Source organism: Embiotoca jacksoni, unplaced genomic scaffold, assembly GCF_022577435.1.
Source record: "Embiotoca jacksoni isolate LCO1_2020_lvr unplaced genomic scaffold, fEmbJac1.0.p SCAF_18, whole genome shotgun sequence".
NCBI lineage: Eukaryota > Metazoa > Chordata > Actinopteri > Embiotocidae > Embiotoca > Embiotoca jacksoni.
This window is the reverse complement of record NW_027185318.1, coordinates 6,407,343-6,430,870: the sequence shown is the minus strand read 5'-3', so window position 1 is coordinate 6,430,870 and position 23,528 is coordinate 6,407,343. Positions and strand designations below refer to the sequence as shown.

The following is a 23,528-nucleotide window of genomic DNA, read 5'->3' as shown; positions in this document are numbered from 1 at the left end:
CACCCTGTGGACACTGTTGGTTTGCTTGTGTTGTAAAAAAAAAACCCGAGATGTAATCCTTCTCTCGGCATCACATGTCTTTTCCCCCGGCTGTGAGGTTCCTTCTGGGTCACTTAATATTAAATGGATTGATTTGTCTTGAAAGCAGCATCCTGTTGCACTCGGTGGTCGATCTTTCAGCGTCGGTCGACTGAATGGTTCTGGATTATTACTCTTCTTGTCACGGGGTTGGTTCGCCGCGTGTGTGGACGGCACTGTAAATACACTGCACTTCATTCGTGTCAGCCGGCTGGATGGCTGGAATGTGACACCTGCATTTGAAAGTTGAGACCTGTTTTATTTTCGCCCCTATGTACTTTTTTTTTTTTTCCACCCCTCCTTGTTTGTAGTAACCAACAAAGTACTTCTTTTTCTTTCTTTCACCCCCACCCCCTCATCTTTTACCCCCTGACCGGAGGATGTCTGCAGCCTCCTTGTTAACCTCCATCCCTCACTGCCAAAAAAAAAAAGAGGAAACACTGTGCTCAGTTGTAAAACAGGCATTACTGCAGTCATGCAGGAAGAATTTAATAACTGTTGAGCCAATCGGAAAAATGAACCAGTCATGCAGACACGTGTTTTATCTTCAGTTGTGTTTTTCCCTTCACTCTCCGAGAGAGAAAGAGGCCACTATCCGTCTTAATAAAAACTAAAGTCGCCTTTTCTGTTCTTGTGGTTTTGATGGAGCAGAGATTGAGGTTTTGCAGACAGTGCGTATAAAGTCAGTGCACATCTAGGCCACTCTGTTCCCGCCCGCGCTCGTAAAATCTACACCCTGTATTGTGTTGTAATGGAAACTGATGGGGTAATATAGGGCTGAACTTTTAGCGGCAATTCTTCTGCGCAAGTAGGAACTATCGAACACAAACGGGATTAGGTTGATAAATCCGCACATCTGGGCTAAACTTCATGTTTACTCCCTGTACAGTCGGCCGCACTGTGCAACAGGCTGCACCCTGATATACTATAGTGTTCCTCCTGCGAGAGCTCATCATGTTACTATGCTCCATTAACTCGGCACCAGTTCCTGTTGCGATGGATTATGCTATAGATTTCGCAACCAAGTGTGGTGCGACGCTGTTGGTTTACCACATTTTGAGCCCATAAAAAAACAAACAAACCAGGAAGTAGCAACCTCAGGGGCTTTTATGCAAGTGTAGTTGTTCAGTACAAACACTGATAACACAACCTGCTATGCCTGTTTGTTTCTGCTGTGATGCCCATCTTTCTCCTCGTATAAAACTATTCAGTCATTGCATTCGTAATGCATCAAGTATTTGGGTGAAGGATTACACTTTTGCTCTTTCCTGATCAGATTATATTTTGTAAAGGGTTCGCATTATTTCCCGCGTTGCTCTTCAGTATTCAGTTCATTGTGTAGAAGTTTATCATGAAACATAAGAGTGAGCATCATTTATTTAAACTCATTTCTACACCAATACACCGAGAATGGCGTCGAGTTTTGCGTTCATGAACTTCGCGCCGCTGTAGATTTCAAAAGACAGGAGATAAGCACATTTTTTATTGAACAAAGAAAAACCACAGTAGCTCTTGTTGTTGTTGCACTTGAATTTTCACAGTACATCACACTTTTTGCAAAACACACAAAAAAAAAAGAAGCAAAAAGAAAGGAAAACAAATTAAATCCACACACTTGATGTTCCCATATAACCAGGCTCTTTTAAAGGGAAAACCAACCTACATGTATCATGGCTTTGCAAGTGTTTACAAGAGTATCATATCAACGCTACAATCATTGAATGCGAAATAAATTCTTTGGATTTGGATGCCTTGATGTCAACAGGAATGCCGGGCAACCTTCCCAACCCAATACTATCTTTCTTAACTGTCAGTTTCTTTGTGGATTTAATCAAGAAGGTGAAGCCAACTTTCTCCCCAATTTGGATTGAATTTAACTTGTATTTTCACTCATTAAATGGGCTTCAACATCTGTCTGCTTAAAGCCTTTTGCACATACCTCCCGTCCTGGTAAAAATCCTCACACGGTGATATTTTGGCCAGTTCACTTCCATTTCACTGGCACCCCAGCAGTAAATAAACATTTCCAGAGCAGATGATACGGTGAACGCCAGGTGTACAGCTGGCATTGTAACTTTGTTTTTGTTGCATTTCATTGGTATGTTTGATTTGAAGATATAGTGGAGATAAACATACACACGTCTCTGACTTTATAAACTAACCCTTTATCGGTGGGAGAACACGAAAAAACAGTTTGAACTAAAACAGAATTTAGCCTTCTTTTATTCTTTTAAAGACTATAATCACAGCAGAGCTATTCTCTGTGCTCTGTTTCTTTTCTTGGTTGCATTGTCTCTACTCAGCAGCAGTAGTATTTGCAATACACTAGTGAATGCTTAATAACTTTGACACATAGTGGCGAGTAGAAAAGAGCACGACAAAGAGGTACTTGGGCAACTACTCCTGCGTATGAACAAGACTTGAAACATGAGGAATGCATCACCTTCCATCGTTTTCCTAAGAGAAAAGGATGTATATATTCTATAAGAACTTTATGATTGTCATTCAGCAGTAAAACCAGGAAGTTTTTCTCTGCATTTGGTTTGTAGAAGTGTGACGTTTTGTTTACACCCTCGCCCGGTAGCTTTACATTCATGCACAAACACACAGGAACGTGCTAAGTTCATACGTGTTTTTTTTTTTTTTTTTTTTTTTTTTTTTTTTAAATTTTGTGTCGCTTGTCGTGTTGAGCTTATTTAAAGGCGGAAGCCACTAGTTCTGTCCTGGATGTTGTCTGTCGGGCCGTGATGAGTGCAGCACTGCAGATCGACCTGCCTGTCCCACAATACCAGCAACTGAACACACCCTGGGATCGGGTTAGGTTAGTGGCCCAGGAACTGGCTTATTGAGTATTGGTTGTCTAATAAATATTGCACTTGTTGTTGAAACAAAACATGCTGTGTGACACAGACTTGGGACCTGTCGTGGATTATTGTGGTCCGGCGATAACCAAACCAGTGACACCTTAACATGCAAGAGAATGACGCAGTCACTCCACATGACAAAGACATTTGTGGCTGTGCAACAGACAGAAAGGGAGCACAAAAAGGCTGCGTGTCCACTGGAAGCCTGTTTCCTCTGGATGGACAGGCTGTTGCATGTTTCTGACACCACTCAGTGGTCACCGTGTTCACAGAGCCCTAACAGTTAAAACTGTTTCAACTTTTAACTGGAGGGCACTGTGCTTAGGAAAAGGGTTTTAGCCATCTCCAAGCAGGAGATGAATGCTATGCTTCACCTTAGTATCTGGGTTGTGTTCTTGAGTGCATGGCAGTGGTTACGTTCTGTTCTTGCGGGTGAAATGAAGATCTATTTAAAATGAACATAAAGGAAAATTCTGAGGTAAGGTAAGGGTTGAGTTGTTGTTGTTGTTGTTTTTAAAAAAAAAATCAGAACCCATCGGCTCTGGAGTGTACTAGGCTGGTGGTCATTTCAGGTAGAGGTGGTGACTAAAAGATGATTTTGCACCTGAGACTGTAGCTGAGCTGGGACAGTGTTAAGGGAGTCTTAATGAGGCTCAAGGGTCACGGGGAGGATCGCTGCGTAATCCTGCCGTCCCTCAGCGTCGCTCCAGGAACCAGATCTCATTCTGACGGTTGCTGTGAGCGGGGTTGGTGTAGCCGGCCACAATGAACGAGTCGTTGACGCACACACCCGGAGAGTCTAGCACCTCAGCCATGGCACTGATCTGATTGATGATGGTCACTTCATTGGTGGGACCAGTGAAGGGCCTGGAAGACGGAGGGAGTCGTGCATAAGTACGAGGCATCAAAGTTGAATGTTAATGCAGGAAAAACGGCATGAATTCTCGCCCTGACTGTCGGCTGTCAGTGCTAACCGGTGGCAATAGTTATTTTCTTCTTTACTCACCTTGTGTATACGGTAGTGGCAGGCCAGATGTCTATGACGATGTCGTTGTCAGACGGTTGTGGGGGCTGGGCCTGATACTCGTCGGGAAGGTAGTACGCCACAGTGACATCATGGGAGATCACTGAATGGTTCTCGTCTGTGCGCACCACCGTCACGATGGGCAGCGTCATGCCCAGGTAGCCACCTTGATGCCGAAAAATTGCAGTGGTCATTTTTGCACGTCTTTGAAAAACATTTCTGTTTGGTGAAGAAGTCCAGCACATGAAATAGGTCGGAGCCTGATTGGATATGTTAAAGGGCCCCTGGACTCACCGAAGGAGTTTTGCTGGCAGATGTATCGCATTATCCTCATAAAGCCATAGCAGATGCTCTGTTCATATGTGTCCTCACGCATTGTTATACAAGCCCAGTGGCCCTTCTCATAGTGGCGTTTTTCATATAGCAGCTCCCCACACTGAAAAAGTAACAGCACAGGTGACACAAGCCAGAGAGGGAACTTTAAAGAAAATGACTGTGGTAAACTAAATTCAACCTTTTTTACCAGCAATTTGTTTTGACTAATAAGATGCTGGTTGGCATTTACAAATTATGTGAAAAATACTTCCAATGAAACCATTGCTACTTAAAATGATAATAAACAGTGTTTGGCCACTCAGACAGTGACATGCCTCACAAAGTATGTGAGCATTTTTCCAAACACAAAAATGCATTGGTGTAATGTTAAAGGATTTTTATCAATATACTTGAGTACTCTGGATTTTTTTTTTTCCCCCTCTTGTTTGCATTTTCAAAGCTTTATTTTGACAGGTTACATTTTAGAAGGCCAGGTTGTGTAATGTAAACGTTACTTTCAATCCTGCTTTAGTTGGGTTCTTCAGTAAAGTTTACAGACCGCAAGTAAATATGTTGGTACCTTTACCGACTACAAAATCGCCAGTAGAGATGTGATTGATATTTTTTTTTATCAAGGCAGAAGTGTAAATTGATAATGAATATAATACTCAGTTACAGCCTTCAAATATTTTGTTATTCATTTCACTTTTTAGTCGGAGATTGTCGGTGCGTTGTGACCGCCGTCTGCTTACTGTCTCCATACCGCCACTTTACATGGCACTAAAAACTGCTCTGAGAATAAGGTGCCATATTTGTCCTTTGTTTAACCGGAGTCTCCAGCCAAGTTTTAATGAGCTAATTAACTCAAGTTAAACCAATTAGGCCTTTTTATTTATACGGTCCCCTAAAGAATTTAAGCAGCTTACTGTATTGGGTGACACTGTCATCTTGTTGGAAATAAATAGCTGACCCACACTCACACAGAATATCTGTATGTAATCGCTGTTCATGTTCTTTTATTTGATGCCTGTTGAGAGGCTTGATTAGTTTGGCGTTGCTGTGTGTGCAATCCAAGGCTTTTCTGTTTGTTCACTTGCTATGTGTTTCTCCAGATAATGAGAACAACGGATTAAAATGTACGTTTTTAGCCATACCTGACCTAAAATGGACCGACTATCGGCTCAATCACATCTGACTGGAATGGCAGGAAAAGGGTCAAATAAAAGTCTGTTCCTCCAACAAAATATTTAATCTCCTCTCCCGAGTTATTTCTGTAACGCTGTTGACTCATTGTGTTTGAGCATTGAGCTTCTCTGGTAGATCTGTAAGGTAGATTATGAATTTTGACTCTGTTTCCTGGCGCGCATACACTTGGTTTTTCCCTTTTTTTTTGTGTGGCACAAAATGTACGAATGTGGGAGTATGTATTGAGAGTATGCAGTAAAAGTCCGATTGATACCTTCTCTTTGCGTGCGAGGAGGGTGAAGGGGATGTGTTCTCTGTTACTGCGTCCTTCGTTGTTGGTGGTTAGCTGTTGAATGGGCTCCGCCATATCTGTCAAACGAGGCAAACAAACATTGATAGGGAGTTCAAACCACGGTCAGAAATAGTAGTGCGTGTTGACACAAGTGACCATCGTGGCGTGCTTGTTTGTGTTGAAGCCTTTGTTTTGAACTTTGCCCGCGTGCCAGTCAAAGAATGGAAAGTGATGTTTTGAACGCAGTCGAGCCTCTTTTGGTGATGCCATTTTTCTTGCTTTTAATGGCATATTAAGGCAAATGAAACGTATTAAATACAACTATTTTCACACACTCTCTCTTATCTGTATGAAACGTCCTCACTTCCAGTAATCTGTTGGCGGTCCGTGTTGGATAGTTAGAGTGAGAAAAGGCTGCCAGCTGGGCAGAGCGCTGTGCCAGGATGTTGCTGAGAGTAATGTTTATTAGAGCTGATGGAGAGAACATTAACTAAAGCAGCCCAAGGCCAGGTATAGACGAATATCAACAGAGATCACAGCATTAGCCAATGGTTTTGAAAACCTGGACCGTATTTTACCAGTTCGTTTAAGACATTTGACAGTATTTCATGGATCAATTTAGTAATTAAATCCCCTATTGAGCTGTGGCTTACAGAAACAACCTTTTTGCAAGCATAGCATTTCCAACCTGCTGTAGATTCTTTTATTATTTTTGCTCTCATACAGATATTCAAATTTAGCCACACATGCTAAAAATTAATGTAGGACAGGCCCTACTAAATACAACTAAAAAAGGGGTCATAGAAGCAACTCGTCCAGAAATGTGTCACTTAAGCAAATATTAAAACGAGGGCCCTTTATGATGATGACATCAAGGTTGTCAGATTAAATCATGGCATCATGTTTAGTTGTTAAACCGTCGTGTACACAGCACTCGAGGTGAACCCCATTCAATCACATTTTGTCAATCAATACCATGGACGACAACTAGGTCAGACAGATATGTGCTATTTAGATGATCAATCATTTGACAATGAGCAAAGCTGGAGGCGTGTGTGTGACAGAGACAGAGAGAGAGAGAGAGTGGACATCTCAGCTGCTGGAAACTCATTTAGTAGGATCTCACGAAATCAAAGTTACACTGTACATCAATGATTAATAGTATATTCAACAGTAAAATATTACTTAAGAGTGTCGGCAACAAAAGAGACAAGGTAGGGGGCACAAAAACAACAACACGATTCAGCCTAAAACTCAAAGCCATTATTCACACATTCAGGCACATACTGCAAGCACGCACAAGCAATTTCATCAGTTTCTATGGCAGCGCCTGTGGAGCCGCTCGGTGTTGACGCAGAGCATTCAACAAAGTCAACCCACATGCTTGTTTTTCTACCTGAGCTTTTAAATCCAATCAGAGCTGTAGTCACGTCCCACTTTCTGTCTGGCTCCTGTTCCACTAACCTCTGGTTCGCTGTGCAGTTTGTTTTTTTCCATCTTTTTTTTTTTTTTTTTTTTTTTAAATTTTTTAAGCAAAAATAACTGGCACATAATATTGAAGTATTCTGTTTAATTTCCATACTTTTTACTTGCATCACTTTCTGATCAGGATGTTGAACGCACGTTGTTAGTAAATTACCTAAAGTATATGCAAAATGTGATTATATGGATTCTTGATCAGTAGCACAACACACCCAGGAATCCGGGGAGAAATCTTTACCCACATCTCAGACATTTGTCAAAATTGAGAGTTTGCAGTTTATCATCAGGAGTCGGGAGGGATACCCGCAGAATGTTATGTTCCATTTAACTCGGCTCAGATCTCTATAGTAAGCGGATAGTGTGCAGTCTATTTGTGGCTTTTTCTTATCTTTAAGTGTACACGATAATGTCATGTTCAAACTAAACGGGCATGTAGAATTAATAAGTGCTGCACTACAGTCCATAATCACCTGTCTTTCGACATCAAACGCATTATCAGGTCAAGTAGCTCCATACAGAAACTGAAATATTTTAAACGTATGAAGATGTGGTTTTAGATTAAATGTCAGTGGAATGGCTTCAGTAAGATGAACTCGTAGCCTCTTTACAGCAGGGAAATAGATATGTGTGTCTGTGTATTTGCATGTCATTAGGCCTGCATGATTTTAGGAAAAAAAAAAAACAAATGCAACGTGAGATAACACTGCAATCTTGATACGATTTGTGATAAATTCGCAAATATTGACGTGTGCATATTAGACACACAGTTCCTGTGTTTCCGCCTTTTAAAAATACACTGATATCAGAATAGCCTATACTCACTGAATAAATGAAAGAAAGTAAATTGAAATGTATTCAACAAACTGCACATGAATACTTAACCAATTCAATCAAATATTTTTTCTTATTTATTGTGTTTCAAGCAGTCTTCTAAAATGTCTGTATTACCATGGCCATATCACGATAATAATGAAAATACAATTTATCAGTTGGTAATTCATATCATCATAAACTTTGCCAACCACTGTAGCGAAGGTTTAATGTGTGGACTGGCCTGAATTATTCACACTTGTTTACAGTGGCACCCATAAGTAACCAGCAAAACCACTGTTATGTTCATGGGAACGGATCACATTGTGCAAACATTAAAAAAAAAAAAAAAAGTTCATTCTCAGTTTGCATGATAAGTGGAGTCCCCATCTAACCCCTCTGCATCCCAATTAGAGCAAAGGAGTTTACAGTGGCCTTGGCCTGCGTCCTGAGCTACAGTATTGTAATGAAGCCACTACTTCAGTACCGGCGCAGGTACGGTAACTAATCCCCTCTGAGTAAGAAGGCCCCAGCAAGTGATTTTGTATTAAGTCCCCAATTAGTGTTGTGGTCCGGGGGCAGAGGGAAGATGTGCCAGTCTTGTTTACTGGATTTCTAGTGGGCTCCCGCAGAGGTTAGGTTAGGTAGTTACTTTATTAATCCCCAAAGGGAAATTTTTTTCGCTACAGCAGCATACAGAAGCAATAAGATAATAATAGAGTCGACAAATGGCCTACTTGAGAATGAAAAATGAAATCCTTCTTTAAAACTTTTTTTTTAACCTTTCTTTAATAATTCTGAATTTCCAAACTTTTCCAGCCTCTACAAGTCATTGGATTACTTTGGTTGAACCAACAGTGCCTTATAGACATTTTAAACTGGTGACCCCAGTTTACATGCAGACAGTTCTTTCTGTTTAAAGGACACCAACCTAAAACAGTTGGGAGTCCCTGGTCTGTGGACAAGCATTATCTGTACACAAGCTGAACTAATAAAAAGGCTTTGGTTTTGTTTAATCCTGCATGAGGAAGAGTTGGTTATCTAAATACAGTTTTGAAAACGGAATTTTAAAACTGTGAAGCAGGAATTAAAGTGTTGAAGTTTATCTTATCTCAATGGGTCTATTGTTCAGGTCTGTGTATCCAAGATCTGTGATTAGCACCGAGTTGGAAGGTTCCAGAGTTCACGGTTGCCGTTGTCGTCTCCTGCCGAGCACAACGTCTGGCTTTACCTGCTAAAATCTAACACCTGAAGCTACAAGTTGACAAAATCAATCAGTAAATGAGGGCAAGGTGAAAACTTAAGCTAGATTTGTGTACTTTAAGAGTACATTGGTCTACAATTTTCCGGACAAAATAATAACATGTTAATAGACTTTGGAGGTGATGCAATGGAAATGACTGACTGAAATGAACGCGCCCTCTCTTGTTTATGTGGGCTAACAACGATGCACGGTAATAAAGTGCCAAATTTCTTGCAAAGCAATGTTGCCACTTCACGTTAAAACACTTCTTCTGCCCCGGTGCTGCCTGACAACAACTGCGGGTTAAAGTCACACTCGGGCATCGGACTGGTCTACTGGAGCAGTTCAGAGGTTGCAAAGCAGTTCAACCCTCAGCAGTCCTGACCACATTCCTGACAACTTGCAAATAGATCAGACTCGCATACGGAGATGTCAAAATATGGACCATCAACTCTGTCACAGAGGGGATCATAGAGCATTCCACTATTTTTGTTATCCGACATATTTCCTGCCTAGCTTGCTGAGTAAGTACATAAACAAAGGAATAAGACTAGAGCATCATCCTTGTTTTGTATAATATCAGATGGTATAGTTACGGAGTTGAATTTTGGTCAGTTTGCCGTTACAGATTGTGGGTCAGACTTGAGACAAATGAGGGTTATTGTACAGTAATGATCATGGAAACCGACAACATTAAAGTGTGCATTTGATTTCATTTTGTGTTTACACTCGTGCAATCCCAGCGTGTTACTGACTGTGTCAGGATATATTATTGAATTAAAAAGTGAAGAAACAAATTCTCTTTATCAAAGTATAAACAGTGTGAGTGGCTAATTAAGTCTAATTTGTTAGTTTGTCCTTTGCATTCCTCCTCAAAACAACGCAGCCCTTCATCTAATGCAACAGTAAACAGTAGGTTGACTGTGATGATGCGCTTTTACTTGACGTGCAATTGTATTAGCAACAACAATATCGTACCATCCAATTAGAATATTTTACTATACAGGTAGAAACGTGTATTTGCTGAATATTTACCCGGAAAAAAAACACAATCAGACTTGAACAGTGAACTGCATGTGAGTGAAAGGTGTGTTTTACAAACGGGATGTTCCTGATTTAAGAAATGCTCCCCTACATATAAATTGACTGCTTATTCGTAACACTTCACTGCAGTTGTGCACTCTTGCTTTCAGTCGAACAGATTTATTCGAGACACTACGAGTTGTTTCCACTCAAAGGGCCCAGAAAGAGTCTGCAGCAGGCCATATACTATTTAATGAAGTGGGCCAAATGAGTGCATCTGCAAATATCTGTGTTGTGGTGGAATTGTGGAACATATTATAGATCGGCATAGATAGAAATGCAATCTGATATTTTGCAGACTTCTAGTTACTAAAATAAGAGAGATTCTAAACTCATATTTCAATAAAAAAAAAAAAAAAAAACCTCCAGGGATCCTACAGGTCCCATGACCACACTGTAAGAACCAAAACGCTGCGTGTGTGTGCATTAATGTTGTAGCATTGGAGTTTGATCCCTTTAATTACAACCTGTCTGCATCAGAGCTGCCAGGATTAGTCGATGAGTTGATAGTCAGACAATTACTCGCCAACTATTTAGATAATTGATTCATTGTTCGAGTAATTTTTTTAATATGAAATATGCTAAAAAATGATCTGATTCTGGCTTATTAAATGCGACTATTTCCTGGTAGTCTTCAATTATAATACTGGACTCTTGGTTGAGACAAAACAAGACATTTTAGGCTGCACTTTAGGCTTTGAGAAACACTGGTTGACATTTTTCCCCATTTTAAAAACAAAACGGCTGATTGGTTCAGAAAGATAGTAGACAGATTAATCAATAATGAAAATAATTGTTATTTTGTAGCCCTAGTCTCTACTTATTTGTCTCTGTGCTGCAAAGTTTTGCCTTACATTTTTTTCTATAATAACTATACAGTTTTATAGCAAAACAGACAGTTGTCTGAAGGAGAGGTAATGTCCTCGCTAGAACTGGTTTGTCCATGTTCCCCGCTGGAAACTAGGTCAATGGTGAGCCTCGACAAAGTTGTGCACACTAACGAAAGTTAAAGTAGTTGTTGTGTTTATTTGTCTGTACACCTCACGTGAAAGGTTATATTCCAAAGAAGACTGGTCCAAAAGGCAGGGGACTAAAACCTAAAAAAAAGTTATTTGTTTCCTAAGTAAACAAAAGTCAGTTGACAGGTGTTGTTGATTTGATTTTTTTGCCATATTTAATCTCTTCTTGATATACATTTATTTTTTTATTTTTTTTTACCTTGCGCAACTTCCACTTGATGTCCTCTCGCTACCTCCTGCCAGTAATGAAGCAGTCGGTCCGGATCTTCGTTTTCCTCCATGGTCTCTCCTTCCTGTTCGAGGCTACCGGTGCCGGAGTCCGATAGCTGGTCCTCCGAGAAGGACTCCAGGTCTTCCAGTGTGATCATCTCGGGGCCGCCGGCGTCACCGCCGCCGCCGCTCATCTGACAGCCACCTCGGTCCATTTCTCTTCGTAAGACTATAATACCTACCAACGAAAATGCCACAACGGTTTCGGCTAAAGGAAGAATAGAAGCGGCTAAAATCGCTTACGACTCGTCGTTGAAGTCTTTTTTTTTTTTTTAATATTTTTTTGTCTTCGGATTGCGGCGCTCGGCTTGTCCAGATTAGGACAACCGTTACTTTCTGGTCAACAAACCAGGCACTGCTCAGCTTCACCCGACGCATTTAGCCATATTTGCATTCTTTTGTGTTATATTTGACCCATCCGAGCCATATTATGTAGCTGGGCTCACTTTAAATTCGCTAAAAAAATTTAAAAAAAACAAAACAAAACAAGAAAAGAAGTCGTCTTCTTCTTGGCCCGAGCGGAGCAACGTGACGCTTCCCTGGTTTTAGTCGGAGGAGAACGCGATGTTTATTATAGAGAAGAGGGCGGACCAGGATACCACGTGACGCTGCGGGCTCCCACAACCCCCCCTCCCAGTCATGCTGCCCGACGTAATAAATACCCGAGACCCCCTGCCGTTCAACATTTAACCCAACTGTTAAAATGGGTCCCGAACAGTCTTTTTTTTTGTCGTTATTTCTTTAATAGTTTTGTATACGTGGACACAGGCGACTCTAATATTGTGTTGTTGCCAATGGGCTGCAACTGATTATTATTTTTTATTAGCAGTTAATCCCAAAATGGTTTTAATGACTAATTTAATTTGCGGTATATAAAATATCGCAAATTAGTGTTAGTCATCAACCAAGTCCTAGAGTCCCAGTCACATTTCAGATGTGAGTTATTAACTGATCCACAAATAAAAAAAAAAACGTTTTCCCCCCCACTAAACTATTCACATGGTTCAATTTCAATTAATAATTTAATGAACCAATATGTCTCCAAAAATCTAAATTAAGTAAAAAAAAAAGTTCAGAAACTGAAAACAGATTTTTGTATCAGAACTGTTTTTTTCTCTTTCTTCTCTGAGTAATTATCTGATGACCGCTAAGATTTAACTGCCATCCCTGTAGAAAACCTTGTGTGTGTGTGTGTGTGTGTGTGTGTATATATAATATATATATAACATGTTAATGTTGTAGCTATACATAGCTACAACATTAACATGTTGCTTGCACTGATGCTTCAGTAGTAATAATCCCATGATGTCATATACAATATTACATCAGTTAGAGGGACCAAACCTGTACTTTTACTTGAATATCTTAACAACATTTTGCTGATAAATAGAATTTTGCAGAACTTTATAATCATCTCATTTGAGAATCAGAAATGGCATTTGTTCCTGATCAGATTCATTTATTATCAAAGTAGAAACAACTCTGATAACAAATTAATAGTTTTTGTTGTTGTTGTGTTTTAGTGCATTTTTTAGCATGTCAAGCTCTTTTGTTTGAAACAAATAAAGCTGCCTCTCCTTGTGCTCTATGTAATAGCGGTTTGAAGTCAATCAACTATTACAGTATGTATTTTTTGGTAAGATTTCGTAAAATTTTACACATCCTAAGAATAATTATTATTTTTTTTTTTTTTTACCTTTTTACATCAATGTATATATATATAAAATTCCACGTTTCTTTAATTGACTTCCTGTCATTGACCACTTACGGCGTAATAAAATGACTCTTGTTGAGCGCACATGTTCAGTTGCAGTGCCTGTAACATCCTGTTTGTACTTGTGAGTGCTTGCTGCCTGTGATTATTTACAGTCAGACTCTTTCACAAATTAATGACTGCCTTGACAACAGGACACCCAGTGGTGGAGAGCAGAAATGAGTGTGTCAAGCATGTTTGTACATGCACGCTCATGTCTGCCTGCTATAACTGCCTTTGTAATAAGAAAATGTAAATAATTTGGGAGGGGTCGGGAGAAAGCCTCCGTTCCTTGTTTTGGTTGATTTTTTTTTATTTTTTTTTATTTTTTATTATTATTTTTATAAGTAGTCTTTCAATGTGGGTGATAATAAACAAAACAAATCCCAGGCAGAGGATTAGAAGCAGACTTGAACTTGTGCACTAGGGGACATATTAGGCAGGATTTCCTCTGATCTGTGTCGCTGCAACAGCCAGCCACCATGCTGCACCCATCAACATGCACGTACGGAGGACATTATATAATCCACTGTAACCTGTGTGGGAGTCCCTATGTAAATACACACACACACACTGACAGACACACCGATAACAAGGAGGGAGACCTCCATGCCTACATCTTTCCACCTCCACCATCAATTGATTTGACTTTGCCCTTAAGTATATTCATTATAAAGTGTCACAGCCAGACAGAGAGTACAGTTTGATTCACAACAGCACCCTTGCAGCCAGTCTCATCAGTTATCACATGGTTATCCGTGGTGAAATTTCCACTCTTCATTAGAGCAAAGCAGGCTGTCCTTCTTTTCTTATTCCCACTTGTATGTGTCTGTGAATCTTAAGGGAAGCTTTACCGCACACACGCACGCACACACACACACACACACACACACACACACACACACACACACACACACACACACCATTAAGTCCTCCCCATCGCTGACATGCAGGAGTGAGTGTTCAGCTTAGTGTAGGTTCTGTTATTAATAGGTGCCTCCAGACAGGCTTTTTCACTGATTCCTCAGGTCACTGAACTCCAAGCCGCTCAGCCAATCAGCTGCCGGCACCCACTGAGCATGCTCAGTGAGGCTGTCATCTACAGTGTTGACATTTGGCCCATGTCCTCTCCTCTCCTCTCCTCTCCTCTCCTCTCCTCTCCTCTCCTCTCCTCTCCTCTCCTCAACAATAATGATAATACTAGCCTTACAAATCTTACACCCACACAGTGTTTGTTTTTTGTTTATATGAAAACCTGACACTGGTTTCATTCTTTCATTCTTTCATGATACATTACTACTGTTACTGTAAAGAAATGAGATTGAGACCAATCATTAGTAAGTATTGTTCATAGGAGTGTTTGAGGAGGTCTTTGCCTTTTTTTTGCCTTTTACTTTTTCCACCTCCTTCTTCCTGCCATCACCTGTAATTTATTTGCCCCTTTTTTTTTTTTTTTTAACATGAATAACAGGGATTCTCCGTCTGTTTTGTGCATCACAGTAATAACCATATCTGCAACACATCAATTCAGCATTTCCCTCTGACATCAGACCTATTCTCATACAATATACAGCATAATGCAGTTAGAGGTGGGTGAAATGAAACGTATAGTGTCACTTATGTTCTTGTTATCACGGCTTGCAAAACTCCAGCTGCAGGTGTCAATTGTAGTGATACTTCACTTTTGTTATGTTTCTTCTCACCTTTATAAAATGGCAATTAACAATTTTCACCTATTACGTGCTTGCAATTCAAAACCGGGCATGCTGTACCGCTCAGACCCACGACACTTTATTTCAAGTAGTTTTCAAAGTGAACTAAAGCCACTCTGCAAACTTGTATCAGAATATTAATATCAGCCCAGTAACTTTTGCTTTGTTCAGTAGCAAAGCAGGAACAGAGACTCCAGGTGCTGTATTTCCACTTTTAAAATGGTAAACTAGTGGATACCAGCGTTTATCAAAGAAGCAAATACTACGACTTCGCTGAAATTGTAGTTAAAGTTGGAGTTAAACCCGTCTCAGTGGAAACATTAGATCACTGTGGGGTGGCTTTTAAAAAAAATTGCCACCTGCAAATTCTAGTTAAAACTCTGGCTATTATCAACATCTGTCACTGATGCTCTGTCGATGATAAGGCTGCCTTGTCACCTATCGCGTGATTCCATTTGAGTTCCCCTCGTTTTACTGAGCCTCTTATGTAACCGTTTTTAGAGACAAGCCTACAGCGTTTTCTGGCCCATCTGGTCTGCCTTCATCTGAGCCCAGTGTTGACCTCCACCGTGTAATTAAATCTCCAGTCAGCTCATCTTCATCAGCAGCCCATCATTGCACACTGAAAGTATCACCTGTCATAGTACCTTCCTTTTCATATCTGATTTGTGTAGAGCCCCACCAATTTATTGCTATGATATTGATATTGACCTGTCACGGGTATATCGGTATTAGCGTATGTTGTCTGACATGCGCTATGACAACTTTTTTTTCATATAGAACATAATGCAGAAAAAGATGCTTAGGTTAAATTAAAAATGGTTCTATGTTTTTTTTTTAAATAGCAATTATTTCTAATTATTACATTCCCAGTGAAGTTTACTTTTTAAGTGCCCTGATGTGATTTTGAACATAACATTTAGTGTTGAACTGTAAAATATCCTGTTGCAATCAAATATATCTTTGTCCCAAGTGTTTGACAACCATATTTTATCTGATATATTGATATTGTATACCTTTTCACTAACATATCAGCATTGGCCCCAAAAATTCCACATTGGTCGAGTTCTACTTTTGTCACATTGACTATTACAGTTTTTACAAGGTGACAATATTCAATTCTCTGTACCAGAGATGTGTTCATAGTATAAATTTAATTAAAAGTTGTCATGGTCAAACAATCCTTGTATCCGTCTCTTACTCTAAAAACCTCGCCGTACCTTTTCAATTTCTCTCCACTGTGTGCGGTTTAGATAAAAACCTTGCAGTATTTAGAATAATCACGTAATATATTTTCTTTAAAGATTATTAAAAGTCATTTGACCAAGCTTTAGTTGGCTCCAGAATTTCTCTACAAGTCTCTTTCTGGCAATCGACTCTTGGATGATTTGCAGTCAGGTTCGAACCATGACGTGTGTGATGAAGCACAAACCTAACCAGATGGGCAGGCCTACTTACACTACCATGAAAGACTGTTTAGGGCCAGGTTAAGTAGCTGCTGATGTTTTTTGAAAGGTCAGTGGAATTAAAGGTTGTTATTTAACACTTTGCTTTTTGCCTTTTAAACTCTGCACAAGCTGTTGCAGCTCCGTGGCCGGTGGACATCTGCAAAAGAAAGAACAGAAACTACGCGAGCGAGGGAACCGCATGGAGAGGCAACAGACAATAAGCAAAAACTATGGGAGAGAAAAAGCATGAAGTTAATGAGATGTGATGGTGAGATATGAATGTATAGAGAGTGAAAGAGTGAGAGGAAAGAAGCTCAGTGCATCACGAGGTCCCCCAGCAGCCTCTGCCTATAACAGCTGAACTAAGGGATGGTTCAGGGCCACCTGAGCAGTTCCAACTACAAGGAAAGTTTTAAGTCTAACCTTAAAGCTAGAGAGGGTTTCTGCCCCTCGAACACAAACTGGGAGGTGGTTCCACAGGAGAGGAGCCTGAAAACTGAAGGCTCTGCCTCCCATTCTACTTTTGGAAACTCTGGGAACCACAAGCAGGCCAGCGCTCTGAAAGCGAAGTGCTCTGCTAGGATGATGTGGTTCTATAAGATCTCTGAGATAAGATGGAGCCTGGTCATGAAGAGCTTTGTAAGTCAGCAGGAGAATTTTAAATTCTATTCTTGATTTAACGGGAAGCCAATGAAGAGAAGCTAAAACAGGAGAAATATGATCCCTCTTGCTAAATGCCGTCAGCACTCTTGCTGCAGCATTTCACCTCAGAGGAACAGGCTGCCGTTCACAAGGAATGGGACGAGCTCAGTTTACACTTCAAGACAACAAAATCTTCCTCTTGAATTCGTGATATATGTTCCTTTTTTCTGAATTATTGTCTCCTACTGTTAGTGATGATTGGCAAGGTGTTGGAAAATAAAAAGTAAATATGCAAGATGTGACAAGACTAACAGATGTTAGAATAAATGCAGTTCCATTTATCACCATTGACACATGGGGAAATAAAATAGTGGCTGCAGATTCCCACCCATAACCCAATTTCTTCCTTTTGAAAATTCTCATCCATCAATGTGAATGACATTATTTTTTTTTTAATCTTCTATACCTTCTGGGAGAGGTTGAAGTGTGTCTGGGGACTATGCATCCATTATTTTGTTGACTGCGACACTTGAATGCCCCCCCAAAACAAGCAAACTGCTTTTCATCTGTTACGAAATTTCACTTTTATTCGCTGATCGATTCCAACAGGCAACCCTTTTCTTCTTTCAGGACAGTCTTTTATTCTGTTCGGTTTCTAGAGCAGCAGTCTCGCCCAGCTGAAATAGAAATTATAATGAGCCAGCCTCCCATTATCCACAGTCGTCAGGATGAATAGGTGTTGTTAAAATCGTCTCTTGGACATTTTTTCCCATTATTAGAAATCAAGGACAGGGGGACTGGACTCGGACACTTTTCAGCGAAACCTTTCATTCAGTCTGTCTGCCGGCAGAGGTAACACCTCTGTACCTCAGAGTGGTCACAGAGGACATGTGTATGTCTGGAAGACACGTCCAGCTTTGTGTCAGCAGGATTTGACCTATGCATTACCCCTTAAGACAGGAAACAGCCCATTATTGATGACCTATATATCTGTTTGCCTCCCTTCCTGCCAGGTGCTGCAGAAATTTATGTCTCGACTCGTCCAGAACCAGGTGATGGCCCAAAAGGACCTGCGGACTCTCACCAAATACCAGATCATCATCGCCAGGGATCAGTTCCGCAAGAACCCGCCACCGTACCTCAAGGCATGGACTCTGCACTGAGAATCAGTGTTACAAACAATGTGCCACACAGTAGTGTGCATTTGTACATATGATGCACAGCCTTTTAGAATTACTCATTTGCATTGATGTATGGACCCTAGAAACTGTCAAAATATAGTTAAAAGACAAATCAGAAATAATAATTGACGACATTAGTTAGTCTAAGGATTTAAGTATTTTTGATATACTTGAGAATCATCAATGTTGGCATTACAGAGCTTCATACTGAGTTTCATCTCATTACCTGTCTGTAACCTGTGCCTTTAGTATGGTTTTGGTTCAGTCTCATGTCCCTTTTTGATAGTGCAGCAGGCAGCTGTTGGCCATGAAAAACCTTTACAATTAAAAAAAAAACCATTTTAAAATTATGCTAAAAATATTATCCACATTTATTACATTTTGTTTGCAAACAAAAATAAAGCATTCATCTACTTAGAAATCCAGTCGAAGAAGTGTAAAATATGTTATTGGGACCAGTCATGTATTACGAGCTCATAAGTTGAATATTTTATTTTATTTTATTTTTGCCTTAATTTGATGGCAACAGCAGAGATACAGACAGGAAATGCAACAAAAGTCCTCAACTGGAATCGTTAGTAGTGTGCGTTACCATTTCGGCCACTGGAAGCCCCAATATTTTCCAATATGATAGAATATTTTAACCACATTCTTGCCAGTGGACTCACATTGGTCTCATGGACTCACATGCTCTCCTTCACACAGCAGGGTCCACAGCAGGGAATGCTGGAGGGCGACTTTGCCCTTTGCATCAGCCTGTACCACGGCTACGAGCTGCTGATGCAGATGGGCCTGCGCTCGCTCTTCTTTTACGTCCAGGGAATCATGGATGGATCCAGAGGTCAGTCACCTTCTCTCCAGGCTTTCAGTTTCATTACTCTTTTATCCACAGATTGGTTAATGTTGAATGAGAATCTCTCCTCTCCGATATACATGTTTGTATATTTCACCTCAACTCCCACGACACGCTTTCATACACCAGATTATCCACCGGTGCCTTTAGGTTTATGTAAACTCAGAAATGTCTAATGCCTTTATGATTCTGGTGACGAGTGTTTGATACGATTACTCTGCTTGCTTTGCTTGTCTTAGGGATGTCCAGGGCAAAGAATGAACTGCTGAGGACTCCCGCCTTCATGGACCTTTACCATGACATGGAAGCCATGTTTGTGAAGCCATCTGCTGGTACGTAAGCTCTCATCCATACAATGTCTGACCCCATTATGTAGTCAGTTGAGACAGCGTCTCGGTTTAAAATCTATCAACGAAGGCACTGCTTCTGATGAACTAGCATCTTCTGTGATTAATATTTCCAGGTCCGGATGAGCCGTTCATTTACAGTCACCCCAAACTGAAGAAACTGGAGGAGGTGGTGCTGCAGCACTTCAGACTGTGGGCTGAGCGCTCTGCAGACAATAATGGTGATTTATCCCATCGTCTGAATAAAGTCCTGTAAGAATCCAGGTGGTGGTTACTGAATTGGTCGGTTTCTCCTCTGTTCTCATTCACGTGCAGGTTCAGGTCATCAGGAAGTAAGCACGCGGGTGATGATCTTTTCATCATTCCGAGAGAGCGTGCAGGAGATCGCAGCCATGTTGAACTGCCATGCTTCGCTGATCAGGGTCATGACATTTATGGGCCAATCCTCAGCTGGGAAAGGGGTCAAAGGCTTCACCCAAAAGGAACAACTGGAGGTAGAGACTGTTTCCCTTTGTTTTTTTTTGACTGACCAACAAGGCGTTCCTGAGACATAGCGAGAAGGGAATGGGTGGACGGCTGGATGGACGGACAACCGGGATATATATTGTCTCCGGCCCCGACTCTCATTGATGTGAAGGAATAAAAACCTGCGCATTTAATATTATACAATTATTTGTATTCAGTTGTACTAGAACGATATGATTCCTTATTTCCATTGTAGCTTTTCCTATTATTTTTGTGTGACTTAGCTTGTGGTGAACAATAAAAGGGCTGATGGTGGAAGAATTGGAAAACAATATTGCAACAAAAATTGCTTCTTCATACTATAAACAAATAGTATAATTTTCCACCTTACTTAATGTCTGCCCTTCATTTATTAAACCTTTCCCTGTCTTTCTCCTTATGGGGTATATTTTTTCATTTGACGGGCAAATTTTACAGGGTACATTGTTGTACTGCACCTTTAGAAAAGCAACAAAGAAGAACGTATGTGCCTGCACATATCATATTTCAGTGCTGGTTGCTTAGCATCATGATTTCCCTCTGCAGACAGTCTGCGCCAGCTCCTCTAAGCAAATAATGCTGGGATGGAACTTACAGGCAACTCTACATTGTGTGCTACTGGCTGTTCTGCACATTATATACTAAACATACAACAGACCTTAATCTGTGAAAAGGTCTGTAAAAGAGGTTATTTGGAACATGTACACAACATGCAGCGAGCACAGATACATGTATTTGCTGGGTATACACATGGTTAGATAAAAGAGTTTTACTATTGAAAGCTTTTTTTTTTTTTTCTGCTTTTCACTTTTGTTGCAGGTGGTGCAGAGGTTCAGACAGGGAGGCTTCAACACACTGGTGTCGACCTGTGTGGGGGAAGAGGGGCTGGATATCGGAGAGGTGGACCTCATCGTCTGCTTTGACGCGCAGAAGAATCCCATCCGCCTGGTGCAACGAATGGGACGCACCGGACGTAAGCGGCAGGGACGCATCGTCGTCATCCTGGCTGAGGGACGGGAGGAGAGGGTGAGTGTTCTGTAGCGATGTGAGCCGACGTGAGCTGAAAATGAAACCCCACAAAACCTTCCAAAGTTCTATCCTCTGTTTTCCACAGACCTACAATCAGAGCCAGAGCAACAAGCGCAGTGTGTACAAATCCATCATCGGCAACAAAATTGGGTTCCACATGTTCCCCAACAGTCCTCGCATGCTGCCCGAGGAGGTGAAGCCCAGCCTCCATAAGATGCACATTACCTGTGGCCAGTTCGACCCCCGGGAGAGCAGCAGTCGGCCTGTCGGGGGTCGGCGGTCCCGCTCCGTGGGCCGGGCCTCACTCATCCACCCTCAAACCCTGAGTAAGTGACGAAGCAAAAGTAGATTTATTTATTTATTTATTTGTAATACTGCAGAGTTTCCTTATTTGGATAGTGTTTGTGTTTGTGTGTGTGTCTGATTGTAGTTCATCAGGGCAGCGCAACGTCCGCTGGGTTCCTGAGCAGCACAGAACATTCCCTGTGGGCTTCCACCATGAGGCTGGAGGAACATGAAGCTCATCCAACCCTGAAGCAGTCACACTTCATGTCCATACCCAGTGACCCGGCACCTCAGGTTTCTTTTGCTTCTTTTCTATGTTTCTCATGCAGGTCTAAAAGTATAATGTATATAAATTGATATATATCTGCTGTGAGATAATTGCAAGGTTAGTATCGACATTCACGCCATAAAAGCTACATACACTACATGTTTTTACATTTAATCCTTTAAAATTGAACATAAAAACATGTTAAAATCTAATTTATAAATGAGGAAAAGACATCAAGTTTGTAAGAACAGATCAAATTAACACAAGACAACAATAAAATATAAAATAAAGCAAAACGTAACAGAAACATTTAAAAGTCGCAGTAGTGCAAGTGCGGCCAAGTGCAGCACATTTCCCACAACTATTAGCAAAGGTACAAATATCATTTTTTTTAAATTTATGACTTATGATTGAAAGTCTAAATCCACAAGCAGGTAATGAGTGTGATTTTTACCAAACGTCCTGCTGTAATCTTGTGGATGTTTATTCTGTCTCTTCTCATGTTCCAGATCGTATTCGCACTCGAACATGTACAATCAATAACGGAAAATTACATTAGTTAATCGGTTTATAGCTTTCTTTTCCACCCCGGCAAGGGGATAAGGCGGGGATCACAGGCACTGGATGCTGCAGTGGGCTTCCTGGGAGTTACCAATCAGAAGGAAGAGGGCTTGTTTCAGACAGTGAATGAACTTGGCTGCTTAAAGGGCATATATATATATAAGTAATATATAAATATATAAAAAAATATCCCTTATATAAGTATAACATTTTTTTTATTGAGCCGTGAATCACGGAAAGCTACTTTCGTGTAGTCCCGATATATATATATGTGTGTGTTTATATGTTTATATGTCTATATGTATATATAAATGTATGTGTGTGTGTGTATATATATATATATCACATTGATCATACAACATTCTATTAAATGTATGCTTATGTAAACTGTAATCTTATTCATACTTGTATTTTATAAGTAAAATGAGGAAACACAATGTATCTCAATAGAAAGCCACAAGAGTTGAGACTCCAGGACAAATGGAAAAACAATGAGGATATTGTGAATTGATCTCTTGTGGATTATGAGATTCTGGCAGCTCCATTTTAGTTCCAGTTTTTGACAGCGTTTGGTTCATTGCAGCTGCCACGATTTCAGGTGGAAAAGCATCCGGCCCACAGCTGGAAAAGTTATGTGCGGAAAAGCCAGCGTGTGGCAGTTATTACTAGCGTGAATATGATGCCACGATTTCAACTAATACTCGATGTTTTTCATGAAAGGAGGACGTTTCCGAAGGCAGACCAGCATCCAGAGAGCTGTCTCTGTGGGAATGGAGACACTGGCAGCACAAAGCGCTTCCTTTCCATGTTGTTGATCATTCCCTCCGCTGCAACCACTTTATTAAGGTGATGGAGCTCATAGACGGCATGAGAGAGGAAAATGAGGTGAGACAAGGAAGTCGGCATGTGATCGTGTTGCTTTGGGTTAATACTGTAGCATTAAGCAAGGAGGAGAAGTTTTCTTGTTGTGTGCCGTGAAGGAAAATAACTGCGTTTGAATATTGAATACGCCCACATCTTAATAAGAACACAGAACACTTTCTGTCCGCTAATTCAAAGTACACTAGTCCTCAGTCAATCAGGCTCCTTCTGATAGGAAAATGGTTTTATAACATGGTTTCAAACATCTTGCATAAATCCTGCTTCTTTTCATAAAAGAAAGACAGTAGTGTGTATTTACCCAAGGAAAAAAAAAACCAACAACTCGTTATAAACGTACTAGGCTGAAAGGAGTCAGTTGATTCGCATGTGAACATACAATTGTGGTTTGTGTTGAGTTA

General features: G+C 40.6%; 2 protein-coding genes across 2 annotated transcripts in view; one reads left to right on the top strand and one right to left on the bottom strand.

Moving 5' to 3' along the window:
• The window catches only part of fancm (FA complementation group M), a 40,255-nt gene that overhangs the window by 2,436 nt on the left and 14,291 nt on the right, over positions 1-23,528 (top strand). Inside the window, exons 5-13 of the mRNA XM_069152391.1 lie at positions 18,234-18,365; positions 19,110-19,242; positions 19,494-19,586; positions 19,718-19,822; positions 19,917-20,095; positions 20,925-21,131; positions 21,220-21,460; positions 21,565-21,713; positions 22,969-23,133. Coding sequence (XP_069008492.1) covers positions 18,234-18,365; positions 19,110-19,242; positions 19,494-19,586; positions 19,718-19,822; positions 19,917-20,095; positions 20,925-21,131; positions 21,220-21,460; positions 21,565-21,713; positions 22,969-23,133 — 1,404 coding nt within the window. The remainder of the gene's footprint in view (positions 1-18,233; positions 18,366-19,109; positions 19,243-19,493; positions 19,587-19,717; positions 19,823-19,916; positions 20,096-20,924; positions 21,132-21,219; positions 21,461-21,564; positions 21,714-22,968; positions 23,134-23,528) is intronic.
• soul3 (heme-binding protein soul3) lies at positions 1,547-12,232 on the bottom strand. Its single transcript, XM_069152390.1, has 5 exons — positions 11,595-12,232; positions 5,741-5,835; positions 4,261-4,402; positions 3,949-4,132; positions 1,547-3,809 (listed from the first exon to the last, which is right to left on the bottom strand). Exons 1-5 carry the CDS (start codon positions 11,818-11,820, stop codon positions 3,638-3,640), a joined length of 819 nt encoding a protein of 272 aa, XP_069008491.1. The 5' UTR covers positions 11,821-12,232; the 3' UTR covers positions 1,547-3,637.